Source organism: Gastrolobium bilobum, unplaced genomic scaffold (assembly GCF_033153095.1).
Source record: "Gastrolobium bilobum isolate Gb01-03AN ecotype WA unplaced genomic scaffold, APGP_CSIRO_Gbil_v1 utg2408, whole genome shotgun sequence".
Classification (NCBI taxonomy): Eukaryota; Viridiplantae; Streptophyta; class Magnoliopsida; order Fabales; family Fabaceae; genus Gastrolobium; species Gastrolobium bilobum.
In genome coordinates this window covers 124,816-143,905 of record NW_026899693.1, presented here as the reverse complement: position 1 = coordinate 143,905, position 19,090 = coordinate 124,816, and the positions used below count along the sequence as shown (strand labels likewise).

Below are 19,090 nucleotides of genomic sequence, written 5' to 3'. Positions count from 1 at the left end.
AGCACTGTTTGCACCGCCTCTCCATGCAATCAAGGGAACAACTCAAAAAGAATTACAAGTTTGCTATCCATTCTTTTGGCCTATAAATAGGACGATCCAACACGAAGAAAACATTGAATTCCTTAAGAAGATATCACATAGAATAGTTTAAGTTTCTGTTTGTATAGTTTTAATAATAGTTAAGTGACAACAACTCGTCCCCCACTCTATTTTCACCATTTGAGAGTCTTCACGAGCATTACCCATACTTCTCCATTTTATTTCTTTGTAATCTGAAGTTATTTCTTATTAATACATGTTTGTTATTTCTCTTCTCTTTCATTCGTTATCTTCAAACTGAATCTCGTGTCTATGGGACTTCAGTTTGAAATAATTATGTTTATGTTTTCAACCATGGGCTAAGTTAGTTTGGAATGAAAAAACTGTGAAGTTCTTAAAGAACTATGCTCAAAACTTTTGCACCAAACTTTTGTATTTCTGTGATTTAAGTGAGCTTAACTCTTTGTGTATCAATGGAAATTGAACTCAACTGAGAAAAGAACTTCCTTAAGGAAGAAATTTCAGGCAACTTAATCATAGGAGGAAGGTAATGTTGTGAAAACAATGCTACTGGTTACCTTAGGAATAATGAACTACCTCGTTCTCTGAAGGTTGTGAACTTAGTAACTGTTGGAGTCAAGGGAACCATAATAATATGAAAACTTGTGACCCATTCAAATTCATGAGCTGAGGAATCAGAGTTGGCAGTGAAAAATCTCGAACAAATTCAGAATGGTTAAGTCTTGAGTCGAGAGTATAGCTGTTTAAGAATAGAACAGTGGATTCATTCATTGTGTTAAAAACTGTTTTTATCCATCAATCTTGTTGTTTCTTAAATATATTTATCTTTTATTTATTCTCCTTTATAATTCTTATGACCATATAATCAAATCTCCAATGAATTTTGTCGTTCCTTCTCTCACCAAGAAGGATTTGATACATAATGACGCGAGTAGTTGTTTAGAGTCAAACTGAACCTACTATCCTGAGAGAACATCTTCAGGATAGTAGAGAACGACAGACCAAACAGTTCAATTACTGTCTTTTCTCTTATTAACAATTCTTTTTAAAATAGTTAAAGGTATTATTTAGGGTTCTATCTAGGGCCGGCAAAATGGGCTGAGCCCACCGGGCTGGCCCGCCCTGCCTGCCAAATGGGGTGGGCTGGGTTGAGTTTTTCAACCCACCAGCCCGCCAAACCCGCCCCGCCAAACCCGCCCCGCCAAACCCGCCAGCCCATATGGGTCAGCCCGCCACGGGGCGGGCTAGCCCGCCAAGTCCTTTTTTTTTTTTTTTTAGGTTACCAAATTGTTATGTAGCTCCGTATCTTAGATTTCTCTGCATGCAAGTGGCTTTTTTGAATTGTTGTGGACTGCTCATACAACACTTTGTTACTTGTTTTGTTACTCTATTTTATCCTGATATGATTTTATTTTTTTATTATTATTTTTGGAATAAAAGATGCATATTTATATGCAGATTATTAAACACTGATCTTCTTGGTTTCATAAGCACATTAGGATTTTATGCATATTTTTGTATGCTTTTATGCAGATTTTTTTATGTGATTTTATGCAGAATTTAATTTTTTTTATTTAATTTTTATATTTTTTTTATTTTAGGCGGGCTGGCCCGTAGCCCGCCAGCCCACTCATAAAACGGGCCGGGCTACTCCTTTCAACCCATTTTGTCAAAACGGGCCGGGGCGGGCCATCCCATTTTGGGCAGGCTAGTGGCGGGCCGGGGCGGGCTGGCCCATATTGCCAGCCCTAGTTCTATCCTCGTGAGAACGATAATCTAGACATTAATAATTTTATTTATTACTTGACGCGTGCACTTGCGCGATTGAGTTGATATCAAGAGAACAAATGCATTTTCTCTTAATGGACTAAGTAAAGGGAACGTCCTTAAAAGAACGTAAACACCCAACAATCACGAAGACTTTGTGACTTTTCAGAATCCTCCTCATGGCATCCGGTGGCTTTATTTTTCTGATCTGAGTTCTGTTTGTTTTCCTAGATGTATTTTGTTGTCTTGAGTTTCTGTTTGGGGTTGTTCCTCTTTACCTTACCAAAAATAATAATAATAATATTCGCACGTATATTATCTTACCATTCTTTAAATATACTTTGCTTGTAAATGGGTGGAAAACTCAAGCATTGATGCAATATTTGTAAATGTAGGATTTTTATTCTAAAAGTACATAAAATAATCTTACCCACGTTTCTTCGAAAAGTTGAAGATAAAATTAACTCCGGAACATAAATAGAACCCTACGAGGGGAAAAAAAGAGAGAAGATAAAATAGATCTCATCTATTTTCATGTGTCTAATAATTTTAAAATAAATCTTCATCAATCAATTCTAGCGAACAAAAGTTATTAAGTGAAAAAATAATTGAGATTACAGCATATGGTTTAGATCTTGAGGCCTAAATTTCAACAAACCAGTCTAGAGTAATATTTTTTCGGATCTCAACAAGCAATGAAAGGTTTAGATCTATCCTTGTTTTTTTTTTTTTTGTCATTTCTCCCCTAATTCCTTTCATATACAAAGATGGTGTGAACTAGGCTAATTTGACATGTCAATAGGGGTGCTAAACAAACCAAGAGCCTTATAGGGGCATTTGGCTCGGCTCGTGAAGGCTTACATGTCTAAAATTGGTTATTGAAACCAGACTTGGACTTGTATAAAAACTCGTTTAATAAAAAGGTCTCAGGCTCCAATTCAAAAGCTCGGCCTTAGAGCTTCTCAGACTTGCCTAATATATTATTTTTTAGAGGCAGGATCCTTTGACACCGGTGTCAAAGAAAAAGTTTGACACCTCATCTGAGAACCATTAGATTAAAAAAAATCAATGGTGTCACATGTTTACAAATAAGAATCGTTGATTTTTTTTAATCTAACGGTTCTCAGATGAGGTGTCAAACTTTTTCTTTGACACCGGTGTCAAAGGATCCTGCCTCTATTTTTTATTTTTATTTTATATTTTTTATACTACTTGTACTAGCACCCTCTCTCTCCTCAATCCATTTCATTTCATTTTATTAATTAAACAGACTTTTTGAATGATTTTGTTCTATATTATGCTGTTTGGATATACATTAAATTTATGAATATTTATGGAATTACTAGTGTTGTTGATTGTATATTTTGTTTGGATAAATTTTTGTTGTCTTATTTTTTTCAAACAGGTTAGCAGGCTCAACCAGGTTTTTATTTTTTATAAATAAGTCATGCCACAGACCGATAATTATATTCATAACAGGTAGCAGGCTTGATCAGGCTAACACATTTAAACAAAGACTTAGTCTTTTAAGACCAAAGCTCGATTCGGCTCGGCCCCTTAACACCCGTGTGAATATAAAACGTGAAACTCCATAACATCTTAAGGTACAGATGTCAAGCATACCAATTCAGAGCAATATTTTTCCGGATCTCAACAACACAACAGCAGGCTTAGATCTATCCTTGATTCCTAGTTTTTTAGCATACGATACCCAAGTGATTATTGCAGGTTAGACTAGGATTTAACTTTATTCGAGCTTGATCTGTTAGTTTCATTAGGTGTTTTTAAAACTTAGTTCTAACTCAAGCATGACTTAATTCATGATGAAATCATGTCTGGACTAATTTACAATTTAGATAAAATGTATAATTTTTAGTATTATTCATAACTATGAGTAATAGAATTTTAGAAGTAATATATTAAAACTAAATAAATTTTAAATATAAAATTTACAATTAAATTACTTAATACTATAAAAGTATTTAGAATGTATTAATTTAAGAAAATGTTTTCTAACTTATATCTTTAATTTTTTTTAGAAATGTATAAGTCCTAAATGTTATATAAGAGTGAATTAAGATACATCAAATTCAAATATGACTGAAACTGGCCTTAAAATTTTCATAATTTAAACTCGAGTTGATCATCGTTAAAATGGTACGAGTTGGGTCAGGTCTAAAAACATCCCCTAGGTCATTAGGTTACATAGATATAGGAATAATGTACCCAAGAGTACAAACATTTAAATTATTTCTTAGTTTCAATTTTTATGAGTCAAATACCATTTAATAAAAACAAAAATAAAAATATTTAATATTTATTTGTTCAATAATTAAAAATATATTTAAAAAGTTTCATTAAGATAGCATAAAACTATTCTTCTTCTCTTAAAATTTCAGAATCTATAGACACGGTACACTGAAAGAAAGTGAACCCAGCGAAGGAGTGGAATATCAGGGACCCCTACGGAAGATGCCGAATAAGATTCGCCACGTAAGCCCTAAGATTCGATGTCACGCGCTCCGCAGAAGCGTGTACCCACTGCCAATCACCCTTTTTGTCGTTTCTGCCTGACCCTCAACGCATAAGGCGGGAAGGGAAAACGGTGCATCTTTCCACTAAATGCCCTCCGTTTATTGCCTTAATTACGAGTTTACCTTCTTTTTTTCATTTGTTTTTGTAACGACGAAACGAAAGTACTGTCAAATTTTCATAATGACTCATATTTATTTCTCTTGTAACTTTTAAATTTAATTCAATAAAAATTGCATAATAACGTCTGCATTAATTTACACTGATCTATTTAATAAATACCCTAATTGTAAATTATTAAATAACATTTTAATCTATCTAAAACTTTATTTTTTATTTTAAATTAGGAAAAAATATTTGTCATTTTAAATGACATAACACTCTGTCATTTTAAAAGAGACAGACACAGAATTTTTTTTATTTAAATTTTAAATTAAAAAAACTATCACTTTCTCTCTCCCATGATTTCTATTTTTTGTGTGTCTATCTTTCTTCTAAATGACATAACTTATATCATTTAAAATGATAAACACCAAATCCTTTAAATTATGGCATAATATAATTTTTTTCCTGATCCAAAGAAGATGATTAATAATGGGGTTTGCATAATCACCAGGGAATGCAAGGGCAATAAGTCAAGGGGGTGGAACCCATTTCTAGGTCCAGAACACTCTCATGAAAAAAATATTCTATGTTATCAAAAAAAAAAAATATATATATTCTGAGTGATTAAAAATGAGAGGAGTAATACAATGAAAGAATTAAAAATTTGCTATTGACAACCTTTTTCGAAAGAGTTATGGTGCTGCCCACACGTATTAAATTTTGTATTAAAATATGCATACCAAATAACGTCATAAGCTAAGTCAGTGATGTGCGTTTTATATTTTGATTATTCAGCTTCAAACTTCCAGCTAGCATTCTAAAATTAAAGAATTTTCATAAATACGTTATTGATGTCTGGATTGTGTCTTTAAAATCGAAGAGAAAAATACTTAAGTTGAAGATCATAGTCATGTAGAAAAGAAAACTTAAAGTCTGCACATTAGCCATGGTTATCCTGTATCAAATAAGTTTTTTCTTATTACAAAAAAAAAAATAAAAAAAAATAAGTTTTTTCTAGTGAATGAAAAAAAAAAAAAAACGGAGAAAAGAAAAATTCTCATTACGTTTAGTCAAACATGCAAAAATATCTCATCATGAATGATTGACTCTGTTACCAATTTAATACAAAAAAACTAAATTTGGTGAATCCGATTACGATTGAAACCGCAAAATGTGCAGTGACGGGTTGGGGCCTTGACTCCCAAACTGGGACTTGATTTCTATTTAGCAAAAGCATATCGCTGCCATTTAATTTAATATGTTGTACTTGTAATTAAATAATAGTTGTTTAGTGGGTATATAAGAGTTTAGTAGATGAAACTCTCGTTTATCTGATATTATTTTTAGGAAGAATTTAAAGTTTAGTACGAATTGTCTCCAATAAAAAATATATATGATTTATCAAAAATTTAAAAAATGTTGTACTTGTCGTTATTTACCAAAAAAAAAATGTGTTTGCATTATTTTTTTAACATGTTCAATTGTGGCAATAAATTTTGAATTTATGACCTTGTGGATTTCAAGTCTTCAACACTCAATAGATGTAGTTCAGTTGACAACAGAAGCTAAATAAAATGAAGAGAAAATTTGGGTTCAATTACCAAATATATCTTTGTAGTTATAACTTTAATTATAACTAAATTCTGATTTGGATACTCAAAGAGGTAATTGAAATCAGTATAAGAATTAATTTAATTTAATTTATGTGAAGCTGGTTTTAGCCTTTAAGATTATAAAAAAAAATCAGTATAAGAAAAGCTACTAGTGTAATACAAACGGCTTTTAAGTTTGATTTCTATTAAAAAAAAACCATTTATTTATTTTATTATGAGAGTTTACATTTGTCATTTAACATGATACAACAAATTTTTTTATACACACAACATTTTGTGGGCCCCACACTTTTTGAAGAAAAAAGAAAAGAAAATTACGGCACGCAAAACGAATCCTATAACATTATACAATCACTTTTCTTACAACATAACTCTTATAAAACCTTTTATTATATATATAAGACTGTATCTAGTATTTTTCTATTTTTATATACTGTTTTAAGTTCGATTGTCTGTCTTCCTATAATAAGGTCAATGGCTTAATTAACAAAAGGACCATACTGAAATTGGCGGTTAGCATGATAGCAATGGATTGAGTTATTGAGGGCATGCAAGCTTGTCCATTTGTCTTTGGAAAAGTCTTATGAACAAGGTCAGATTTGTAGCAAAGATAAATACATAAATTATATATATATATATATATATATATATATTCTATACACATTACCTATAAATATATATATTCTATACACATTACCTATAAATATATAGATGACTTCCTTCCTAGACTTTTTTTAACTTTTTTCATTGCTTTTATTTTTTAATTTAGGTGGGCCAACCTGTTTAACACACTTACTCGGGTGGGTGGAGCTGGGTTTGCTATTTTTCTAGCTCATTAGTAAAGTGAGTATGACCAGATTAACCCATTTGAACATAACCTCCCTCAAGTTGACTTGTTTTGTAGCTTTACGTGTGATGGTTCATGTTGGCGTGCATTGGATTTCTAATCATTTTAAATATTCTATATAGTATAACATTTTCTTGTCATGAGAGGACAAGCCTTTGAAGTTTGGTAAAAAAAAAAGTGTTCCAATTCCGGTCACACATTTACGCCTACGAAATAATTTATTCGAACAAAATGCAATAATAAGGCTGTAATGCGTGCATTTTAAAGTTAATATAGAGTTTGTCCTTTGTCATCATTCTCATTTGCCACAGACAAAAGTAATTTTAAAAAATTACGAGAATAGATAATTTCGTGTCTTCTTTTTACATAATCATATTATTTTAAAATTTCAATTATAATTTTTACTCTCTTATTTTATGAATCTCTTCCTTAAAATTATGATAATTAATTTACAACTAAATAATTGAGATCTTCAACATGAACAAGATACAAGAAAATCCATTTCCAAGATTTACTTTTATATGGAAATATTTTTAAAAAATTATTTTAAATAAAAAATGTTGTTTAATTTTCTTCTATCTATTTCTTTCAATAAAAAATTATAACTAAGTAAATAGTATTATTTAAAAAAATAAAATACTTATAGCTTGTAGCTAAGAGAGAAATGTATATATTTATATCTTTTGCTTGGTTGTCAATATTTCTGGGAAGAAAATATTTAACTTCATACAAAACACAGAAATCCCGAAAAACCAAAAAAAAAATACTACGCAACAAGTAAGATAACTTTGTACTAACCATAAATTATTGGAAAAAATTTGTATCATTTGAAAAGATATAAAATTAGGTCATTTTAAGTGAGAGAAATAGATAGATAAAAGAGAAGAGAGAATAGACAAAAAATATAAAGATATGAATCTCACTTTTTTATAAGAGTGAAATAATATAAGTTATGTCATTTTAAAAAAAATATTTTTCCCTAAATTTTTTCACTGACAGATCCACTACACAGTAGTTATGATTCGGGATCTGAATTTTGATGACCTTACGGGTAAAATTTATTTCGAGATTTACTCTTACTTCGACCAGTAATTTATTTAAAAAATAACCGAAAAATTAATGCAACCAATCATTGTTAATTAATGAGAAAAGTTAACGACTGAACGAAAATGGAATGTAACTTTTTAGTGAACGTTAGATTTTATATCATTTGACAAATGTCAATATTATAATTTGTTTCGATATTAAATGTTATATAATCAGATATCAAATGCTATATTCGAATTTTCACAAACAAAGCTCGTAAGAATAAGATACTAAATTTTATTTAAAAAATTGAATATTTTACATTGTCTTCAATTTTTTTGAAAGATTGAATAAAAATTAACTTTAAATTTTTTTAAAACAGTTTAAAAGTATTAAAGTTCCTGCAATATGACAACATCACAAGGGTACTATGGTCACGTCGGAAGGATGTTTACTGCTCCCGTAAATAACGGCCGAAACAATGGGCATTTTGATTATACAAGACGGCCATATTCACAAAGAAAAGCTCATAGAAGAAAAAGTAATTAAATTAAAAAAAGCGAAAGATCCAAAAAAAAATTTAAAAAAATTAAAAAATAATATATTTACGGATTCGAAACGAGTTTGAAATATGGTTTTATAAGAAGCGTTGAGATCCGCTACTACTCTTTCTCTCTCCATCTCTTTCATTTCTCGCTCTCAAGCTTATCGTCTCATGTTCTCACTTTCTCGCCCCATAGGCAGATTTTCCACCAGCCAAGAAAACATCCGAGAAAATTTTCAATGAGAGGGGGATGCACACAGTCTATGCTATAGACACACAGAAATCTCACCTCCAAGTTTGAATCCAGCATCCGTGGCTTATTATTCCTCACTGTTTATGGCGACCGTTTCTGATCTGAATCGCCGCCTCTGAAGTTATTCTCTATCTGTCTGTTTGCTTTTCTTTTCCGTCGTGAAATCTGCAGGTTTTTCTCTGTTCTGTACGTTTTGATTCTTGTTTTTTGAGGTTTTCGTCTTGGAGCTGTGGGGAAGCCCTAGATTGGTGTGCGGCGCGGTGATTTGGTTGCCGCGTGCGGTTTCTTGTTCGATCTTTGGGCGAGGAACCTTGCGAATCGGCGTTCTTTAGCTCTGTGAACCCTAGATTTGGTGCAGTGTTGTGAATTCGGCTTGAGCGTGGGATCTGGAGTTGGAGGTTGTGTGGATTTGTTTTGGCGGTGGTGTGGTTTGGTTTTTGTTGGTTTGCTACGCTGTGTGGTTAATAAGGTTTTGTTTTCCGTGGTTGCCCATGCTATTGGGTTGGTTTTGATGCCGCCTGAACCATTGCCTTGGGATCGAAAGGACTTCTTCAAGGAGAGGAAGCACGAGAGGTCTGAATCACTAGGATCTGTGGCGAGATGGAGAGATTCGTCCCACCACCGAGACTTCAATCGGTGGGGATCCCCCGAGTTCCGCAGACCGCCAGGTGAGTTTGAATTGTTTTGGTCTTCGATTCCAAATCTATGTTTGTTTAGCATTTTGATGCGATTTGTTTACCGAAACAAATAATAAAACCCACCGATTTTTGAGTAGGTTACATTTTTGTGCCTTTTTTTTCCTTGGAAAGAAATAGAATTTTTGAGTGGTTTAAGATTTGGTCGATTAACCTCTGCTTATTTGATAGGTTCTTGATAGTAAATCTTGTGTTGATTGTTGAAGATCTGTGCGTGTAGTTTTTTGTTATTGGAATGTTACTTTTAACCCTTGAGAAGGAAGCCCCCCCCCCCCCCCCCACACAACAACACAAGATTTCTTTCCTCTTTCTCTTCCCCCTTTTTTCGGTGTGAGAATATATACTTTGCTTCTGTTGATTTTTTTCCTATTTTCCTTTTTTGTTTAAATATCTTCGGAAGGTCATGGTAAGCAGGGAGGTTGGCACCTGTTTTCCGAAGAATCTGGTCACGGGTATGCGATTTCTCGGACCGGTGACAAGATGCTGGAGGAAGATAGTCGGCCATCAATCTCACGGGGGGATGGAAAATATAGCAGGAGCAGTAGGGAGAATAGAGGACCCTTTGGCCCAAGAGATTGGAGAGGACATTCATGGGAAACCACCAATGGCTCTCTAAATGTGTCCAGGAGGCCACCAGATGTGAATAATGACCAGAGGTCAGTTGATGATGACCTAACTTATTCCTCTCATCCACATACTGATCTCGTAAACAGTTGGGATCAGCACCATTTGAAAGACCAGCATGATAGGATGGGTGGTGTCAATGGGTTGGGAACAGGTCCGAGATGTGATAGAGAGAATTCACTGGGTTCAATTGACTGGAAGCCACTCAAATGGACCCGTTCTGGAAGCCTGTCTTCTCGAGGCTCAGGTTTTAGCCACTCAAGTAGCTCAAGGAGCATGGGAGGGGCAGATTCCTATGAAGCGAAGACTGAGTTGCAACCCAAAAATGCAACTGCTATTGAGTCGCATTCTGGGGAAGTTGCTGCATGTGTGACATCTTCTGCACCATCTGAAGATACAACTTCTAGAAAGAAGCCTAGGCTAAACTGGGGAGAGGGTCTTGCAAAATATGAGAAGAAAAAAGTTGAGGGGCCTGATGTAAGTGCAAACAAAGATTGCCCTGTCCTGTCTACTAGTAACATGGAACCTTGTAACTTCCTCAGTCCCAGCTTAGTAGATAATAGCCCAAAAGTTACAGGATTTTCGGGCTGTGCATCTCCCGCAACTCCATCTTCTGTTGCCTGCAGTTCCTCACCAGGTATGTTGTGGGGCACTCTGTTAGTGTTTCAAATCCTTCAATCAAAGAGCTATAAGAACCAAATGCAATTTAACTTGTTTAACTGTTTTCTACTGGTAATCAACTAACATCTGATTCAGGACAGCATGGTTAACAACTTAACATCTTGTTATATAATCATATATTCATAATTATAGTGAATAATACTCTGATATTATGGTGTTTATTTTGCTATTTTATATAGAACTGCAGTGAAATAATAATCCGATATTTGGCAAGGCAAATCTGTTCGTGAGTCAATATTCCTTTATACTTACTGTTTTCTTAGTTGCGATTTTAAAATGGGATTTAATAGCTTTGTTTCACTGATGATTTCCTTGTTTTCTTTTGTTGTGTTTTTCTTTTTTTTAAGAATGATATTTTACCTTCCTAGCTCTTTGTTATCATCTTATCTTAATGAATTTCTTCCTTTATCACAAAAATAGCTTTGCTTCATTCATTTTTCCTTGTTCTGTTCTCTTTTGTTTGTGTTTTCTTTTTATTTTAAGGATGATCTCTTATCCTCCTAACTCTAATTCCTTCTTTTATTAAAAAAAAAAGGTTAATTGAAATTTTGGTTTACAAAGGTTCCACTTGTTTTCAATTTAGTGTGTGTAGTTTTTTTCCCTCCTTTCAAATCAGTACATACACTTACTTACAAACGATCTCAAGATAGTGTGTGCTGGTTTAACACCATCAGTTGGTTAACTAGGTAAGTGTTTCTATTTCTAGTAGGTGGACCTTTAAGTGCTTCTTTTTTCTGTAAAACCTCCCATATGTGCTCTTGTTGGTACTCAATTGTTCTGAGCATGTGCTCTTTTTTGTTCTGTAAGTGCTCATTTAGATGTTCTTTCTTTACTTCAAAATGTCCAATAGGGCTAAATATATAATGTTGGTGTTACACAGGAGTTGGAGTTCGGGACTAGTTTGAAAACGTGTGGAGACTGATTTGAAAATAAAAATAAAAATTAAGGACTAAGTTGAAACAATGGGGACTACAATTTTAATTAGACAAAAAAGAATTTGTTTTGGACATCTTTCCATGATTGATCAATGTTCACAAGAATTGACATTTCAACTGCAGTATTGCTGCTGCCTTCAGTTTTTAACTATTGAGATGCTGTTTCTTGAATATTTATTGTGCCCTGGTTTTAAATTAAGGTAACTTGGGTTGGAGCATGACAAAGTGTAGTTGGAGAGTTACAATTCAGATGATATCTTCTGTGAACATATGACCATTTGAAGATGGATTATCCTAAAGAATGGTCAATCAAGTCAACATATTAACTGTCTTGCAAATTGTTATCCACTTTTTTTGGCTATTCATCCTTAAATTGAAAATAAGTTTTGCCAGGATATCTTATATTTAATTATCCCATTTTTGTGTGCTTATACTCTTCTTTTGACAAGATCAATTTTCCCTGAGCTTATATGAGAAATGCTAGTTTAGATTTTCCCTTCATTTTACTGTAACAGTAGTGTAATTGTTGTATTATATACTACTTGTTTTCCCTTTTATGTATTGTTTGTCAGAACCTGATTTTCACCTTGTGGCAGGTGTGGATGATAAATTATTTGGAAAGACTGCCAATGTGGACAATGATGTTAGTAATTTGACCACTTCACCTGTTCCTGGGTCCCAAAATCATCTACCGGAAGTTTCTTTTAATTTAGAGAAATTGGATGATGACTCCTTGAATAATTTGGGTTCTTCAATTGTTGAGTTAGTACAATCTGATGATCCAAGTTCTGTGGATTCTGGTCTAGTGAGATCCAATGCAATGAATAAGTTGTTGATATGGAAAGCTGACATTTCAAAGGTAGTGGAGATGACTGAATCTGAAATTGATTCACTTGAAAATGAACTGAAGTCACTAAAACATGAATCTGTGGATGGATGTACGCGTCCAGCAGAATTGGGCTCACAGCTGGTAGATAAGAATGGAAAATCTTGTGAAGAACATGTTGGAGTCTCTGATAAGGTCACTTGGCCAGTGCCATTGAAAATTGTTACTTCTGATGAACCCGATGTGGAGAAGATGCCTCTTTCAACAAATTTACATAGTACTCATGAAAATGGCAATGAAGAGGATATTGATAGTCCAGGAACAGCTACTTCTAAATTTGTTGAGCCTCTGCCTTTGATTAAAGCAGTTTCTTCAATTGATACGAACCTCTCTGGGGACTTGGATGCTGTTCAGTCTACAGCCATGAAATGCTTAGTTCCCTGTACTTCTAGGAAAGATGCCAGTGCATCTGCTTGTGGTGATGGCAATATGTCTATGGATGTAAAGGATAGCATGGATGCCACCTCTGGTGCAAGCTTATGTTCTGGCATGGAGGATGTTTTATACAATACAATTATTTCTTCCAATAAAGAATCTGTCAGTAAAGCAGATGGAGTATTTGCTAAGTTATTACCCAAAGGATGCTGTGAGATTGGTAATATGGGAGCTGGCAGGAACTCATACTCCCATACATTGATTATGGAAAAATTTGCAGAGAAAAAGCAGTTTGCAAGATTTAAGGAAAGAGTTATCACACTTAAGTTCAAAGCCTTGCATCACCTGTGGAAAGAAGATATGCGCTTACTGTCTATAAAGAAATGCCGCCCAAAATCTCACAAGAAGAGTGAAATAAGTGTGCGAACTACCTGTAATGTTAATCCCAAGAATCGATCTTCCATTCGATCACGTTTTGCCTTCCCTGGTATGAATTTTTATCAATTCTTTTACTTAACATGGGTCAGTGATTTTGCACTGTCTTTCCTTGTATAGTTAGGTCAGCTAAGAAAATTATGCTTTTGATTGGATTTCATATGGCAATTGGTGCTTTGTTTATGATGAAATAAAGAACTTGTCAATTTTCTCATATAGGTTTTTTTTAGAAACAAAAGTTCTTGATGATTTCGAAACCTTTTATTATGTGTGTTGGTGCTTGCTACTCTCTTGGCAGGCATATCTCCTTGTGAACTCAATACTTGAAGGAGGAGGGCTTCTCTTGATTATTTATCAATTGAATTTCTTTTTTAGATTACCAAAATTTATGTCAGCCTTGTTCAGTGATTGGCATGGTTTTAAGTTCATATTTGATTATTGCAGCATTATGATGATACCATGTGAGAAATCAACCACTGGATATTTCTAGTGTTGTGCTGTTGTTAAGTGTATAGGGACGTAGGCCGTGGATCGGTTTAGTTGTGTCATTTAGGCAGAATAAAAGAAGTGATGACGAGATTGTTATTAGTGTAGGAAAAGAACTTTGTAATGTACTTGTATACCCTCTCTAAAAGAGAGTGCTGCTGTTAAGTGTATAGGGACGTAGGCCGTGGATCGGTTTAGTTGTGTCATTTAGGCAGAATAAAAGAAGTGATGACGAGATTGTTATTAGTGTAGGAAAAGAACTTTGTAATGTACTTGTATACCCTCTCTAAAAGAGAGTATTAGTTTTTATGGTGCAAAATTGATTTTAGAACCTTGGAGAGGTCAATAATTTGTTCCTTTAGTTGTTATGGTGTAGAATTGTTTCGTGGATTGTTATTATTATTTGGTAAATACACCAGAGGTATTGATGAGCTCTCGAGTTTTTTTTTGGGCCTGCTTTATTTGAAGAGGATTCTCTGCCTTGGAGAGGTAAATAAAGTATGTAGCTCCTTCAGGTTTAACAACCATATCATCGGGTGTGAATGTGTGATAATCTAGTCTTCTTTAGTATTTAGATCGTATTTTTTGTTATGATGAATAGCCTCTTTCAATGTTAATGTGCATTTTAGTGCCGTTCAAAACTTCTAAATGCATATTAGAGTTGCTTAGTAAAATGCTTTTAGTGAAGGAACCAGGGAACAAAGTTCCTTGGAAAGAAAAAGTAAACATGGTAATGGTGATTGGATCGAAGAGAAGATAGGTTACTGGTCTCTAACAGTGATTCAATTGATGATAGAGGGAGTTTTTGGTTCAGTTCTCTGACATAAGGTTAGAGCAAAGGATTGATCAAATTCCTATTTGGTTTGGATTGGTAGCTTCTCCAAATTTTGTTGTTTTGGTTCCAAAAATTTTGGAACCGACTAACCTTGCTGTGGTTTGAGCCTACACTTGAAACCAACCCCAAAGAAGCTCCTGCACTTCCCTAATGTGGAGAATTTGCTAGTGTCAGTCATGGCTATTGGCACTCTCTCAGCCAAACTAACTTGGTGGCTGGCAATCAATCTAAACATACATAAATGGAAAGTCAGATATTTATGGTAATTTCTTTTTCTAATAATCAAATCAAAGACACTTTCTCCTGTGAATTCAATGATAGGTTCAAATTTATAATATTTTATGTCAATGATTATTTTTTGGTTGTTTGTTCTGTTCCTAAATTATTTAGCCTTGTTGTGATAATAACTATGCTTCTTTATTTTCTTTTTCTTTTTTCAATTGTTTGCAGCAGGAAATCATCTAAGCTTGGTGCCAACTTCTGATATAATTAATTTTACAAGCAAACTGCTTTCAGAACCCCAAGTTAAAGTTCAGAGGAATACCCTGAAGATGCCAGCATTAATTTTGGATGAGAAGGAGAAGATGATTTCAAAGTTCTTATCTAGTAATGGGTTGGTTGAAGATCCATTGGCTATTGAGAAAGAAAGGGCTATGATCAATCCTTGGACATCAGATGAGAGAGAAATTTTCTTCGAGAAATTTGCTGCCTTTGGAAAAGATTTTCGGAAAATTGCTTCTTTCCTTGACCACAAGACAACTGCTGATTGTGTTGAATTCTACTACAAAAATCACAAATCTGATTGTTTTGAGAAACTTAAGAAGCAAGATGTTGGTAAGCTAGGGAAGTCATTTTCAGCTAAAACTGGCTTGGTGGCATCTGGTAAAAAATGGAATCGTGAAGTGGATGCTGCTTCGCTTGAGATTTTAAGTGCAGCTTCAGTGATGGCAGATGGCATTGCATGTAATAGAAAATTGCGTGCAGGAAGTTCCCTTTGGAGGGGATATGGTAATGTAAAAACATCAAGGGGCGAGTATAGCATCGTAGAGAGATCAAGCAGTTTTGACATTTTTGGGGATGAAAGAGACACTGCTGCTGCAGCTGATGTATTGGCTGGTATATGTGGTTCTCTTTCATCTGAGGCTATGAGTTCCTGCATAACAAGTTCAATTGATCCTGTAGAAGGTAACAGGGATAGAAAGCTCTTGAAAGAGAACCCTTTATGCAAACAACCCTTGATGCTTGATGTTTCTCAGGATGTTGATGATGACACTTGTTCAGATGAGAGCTGTGGCGAAATGGATCCAACTGATTGGACAGATGAGGAGAAGGCGGCTTTTCTTCAGGCTGTATCATCTTTTGGCAAGGATTTTGCAAAGATAGCAAGGTGTGTAGGAACAAGGTCCCAAGAACAGTGCAAAATTTTCTTCAGCAAGGCTCGAAAATGCCTTGGATTGGATCTCATGCGCCCCATACCTGAAAATGTTGGATCTCCAGTGAATGATGATGCAAATGATGGCAGGAGTGACACAGATGATGCTTGTGTTGTTGATACTGATAAGTCTGGCACTAAAACAGATGAGGACCTTCCTTCCTATGTCATGAACACATACCATGATGAATCTACTCCCGGTCAAGTTCAGAAGCTTTCAGCTGAATTGAACAAATCAAAGGAAATTAATGGGACAAAAACAGATCTTGAAGATGTAAATGTGGTTTCTGATGCATGTACAATTAAGGACGAACCTAAACTGGGCTCTGATGGTTGTAAAGTTGGCTTGTGCAGTTCTGAGAAGCTTGGTTCAACCAGTGGACAAGCAGCTATATTTATGTCAGATAGTACAGAAGTTGGAAAAGATAATGCAAATAAATTGGGAGGTGCAGTTACAGATTTGATTTCTGCTTTGGAGATAAGTGAACCATGCAAGAGTAATTCTGTGGCTGAGTATAGATTGGTTTCTGAGGTTTCTTCTGGGGGTATTGTAAATGGATTGGAAAGGCAAAGAGTTTCTTCACCTCAATGTCTTGATGGAAGTGATAAAAGTAAAGTTGACCCAGATGTTGTAGTTAAATTGAAAAGCTCTGGGCAAGATTCAATCACTACAGTAAATGCGTCACTCTCTTCTTTGGGCAATTCTTGTTCAGTATCGAGTTTTAATACTGAAAATAAGAATGTGTCCCTTGGAAAGCCTCATATGTCAGCATTGTCTATGGAGGATCTTCATCCAACTGCAAATTCATTGTTGCAAAATACTGCTGCTACAGATTTTCATAGTGAGAAAAGTGCTAGCCAAGATCGACTGTCTTCTACTTGTGATATTCAGGGAAGTAGAGATATGCTTTGTCACAAGTCCATCAGCAGTGGTGACCATCAGCTTCCTATTCCTGGGAATTCATCAGACCGTGTTGAGGCAGTTAGCATCCTCCAGGGCTATCCTTTGCAAGTATCCATTAAGAAAGAAGTGAATGGGGACATGAATTGCAGCAGTTCAGCAACTGAGTTGCCTCTTCTGTCTCAAAGGATTGAAAAATTCGATGATCATTTCAAATCATTACGGTATTTGTCAGATTCTGAAAAAACATCCAGAAATGGTGATGTGAAACTGTTTGGTAAGATACTAACCAATCCTTCATCTGCTCAGAAACCTAATTTGACTGCCAAGGGAAGTGAAGAAAATGGTAACCATCATCCCAAGTTAAGCAGCAAGTCTTCTAGTCTGAAATTTAATGGCCATCATAATGCTGATGGAAATTTGAAAATTTTGAAGTTCGACCGTAATGACTGTAATGATTATCTTGGCCTTGAAAATGTTCCCATGAGGAGTTATGGTTATTGGGATGGGAACAGAATTCAGACTAGTCTCTCATCCTTGCCCGATTCTGCCATCTTACTAGCTAAATATCCTGCTGCCTTTAGTAATTATCCTCCATCTTCTGCCAAATTGGAGCAACAGACATTGCAAGCATTTGCCAGGAATAATGATCTGCACCTGAATGGTGCAGCTGCTTTTACAACTAGAGACATCAATGGCAGCAATGCGTTGATTGATTATCAGATGTTTAGAAGTCGGGACGGTCCAAAAGTGCAGCCATTTATGGTAGATGTCAAGCACTGCCAAGATGTTTTTTCAGAGATGCAGAAAAGAAATGGTTTTGAAGCAATCTCAAGTTTACAACAGCAGGGGATGGGAATGATGGGAATGAATGGTGTTGGAAGAGCGGGGATTCTTATGGGAGGATCATGCAGTGGAGTCTCAGATCCTGTGGCTGCAATCAAAATGCATTATTCCAATTCTGAGAGGTATGGTGGTCAGACCGGGAGTATCAAAAGAGAAGATGAATCTTGGGGAGGGAAAGGGGACTTAGGCAGGTAGTTGATGTGCTCAGCGGCAATCATCTCTTTTTGCCGCGCCGCGCCTTGTATTATAGTTTTTTGTTATTGCTCAATACAGTGTAGGGGCGATTTAATGGTTCTCAAGCCCGTCTTTTTGGTAAAATTTTTAGGTGCTTGTAATATGGCAGCAGCTTTGTTTTTGTTGTATTTGATGAAAACACAGAAATAATCTCTGAAAAATTTAGGAGGGGCGATTGCCATTACCTTGCCATTCTGGATCTCTTGTCGCCATCGCTGCTCATTCTAACTGTCACCTGGCTGTTTGGATAGATTTCGAGGTTCTAATTCACTATGGGAGAGAGAGAATAAAGGCACAAAATTTAAGCTTTTGCTAGTATCCCTTTCTTTTCTGTCTGTTAGTAAAACAGAAATGGAGTCGATGGTTTTGCTCTTTTAATATCGGTAATCTGAAAAAGAGCAGCATCTTTTGAAGTGCCATAGTTGGAAATTGCGTATATTTATATAATGAACATGGGGCCCTAGGTCTTCAATACGCCTTTCAAGTCCATGAAGGACTTAATCTCGCAAGTAACATTTTTTATTTGTAAGCTCAAGTAGCTTTGGTATTGGAAGTCAAAAAACCGGCATTATTTCTTTAGGAGGCGTTTGGTTGAGTAAATTTTTTTGGAATAGTAGGAAAATGTAATAGATAGAGAAATGATTGAAAAGTGAGATAGATGGGTTTATGTAAAAAAAAGTTGTTTGGTGGGGAAAAACTTTACTGGAAAATTAGGTAACTTTTATGAAATCAACAGTGCATTAAAAGTGAGATAACTGGTTTTTCAAAAATTTCTACCTTCAAATTGGGTTTCTGAACAGTGCAGATATCTATGTTTCTCATAAATCCATACAAATTGGATAGATGAATTTTTGGTGAAAATATGTTGAAACAAACATGGTGTTTCTAAAAGCCATACTTGAGAAACATAGATATCTCTTGAAAAGCTCCAAACCAAACACCACCTTAGAAGATAGGGAACAGACTAGCAGCAAGCAA

General features: G+C 34.9%; 1 protein-coding gene across 3 annotated transcripts; it reads left to right on the top strand.

Annotated features, from left to right (window-relative positions):
* The first annotated feature begins 8,656 nt into the window (after positions 1–8,656).
* Positions 8,657–18,362, top strand: LOC133292604 (uncharacterized). 3 transcript variants are annotated; one of them, XM_061491027.1, is made up of 4 exons: positions 8,657–9,415; positions 9,843–10,703; positions 12,279–13,430; positions 15,153–18,362. In XM_061491027.1, the coding sequence occupies exons 1-4, from the start codon at positions 9,259–9,261 to the stop codon at positions 18,071–18,073; spliced, it is 5,091 nt and encodes a 1,696-aa protein (XP_061347011.1). In that variant the 5' UTR covers positions 8,657–9,258; the 3' UTR covers positions 18,074–18,362. The 3 variants fall into 3 exon arrangements, with proteins under 3 accessions (XP_061347011.1, XP_061347010.1, XP_061347012.1); XM_061491026.1 differs by having other exon boundaries at positions 15,150–18,362; XM_061491028.1 differs by having other exon boundaries at positions 9,297–9,415; positions 9,857–10,703; positions 15,150–18,362.
* Positions 18,363–19,090: the final 728 nt, after the last annotated feature.

Bases quoted from the DNA above. Each gene is read 5' to 3' on its own strand.
- LOC133292604 (XM_061491026.1), top strand. From the start codon at position 9,259: ATGCCGCCTGAACCATTGCCTTGGGATCGAAAGGACTTCTTCAAGGAG. The intron at 9,416-9,842 runs GTGAGTTTGAAT...TATCTTCGGAAG, and splicing joins CGAGTTCCGCAGACCGCCAG to GTCATGGTAAGCAGGGAGGT. The intron at 10,704-12,278 runs GTATGTTGTGGG...ACCTTGTGGCAG, and splicing joins TGCCTGCAGTTCCTCACCAG to GTGTGGATGATAAATTATTT.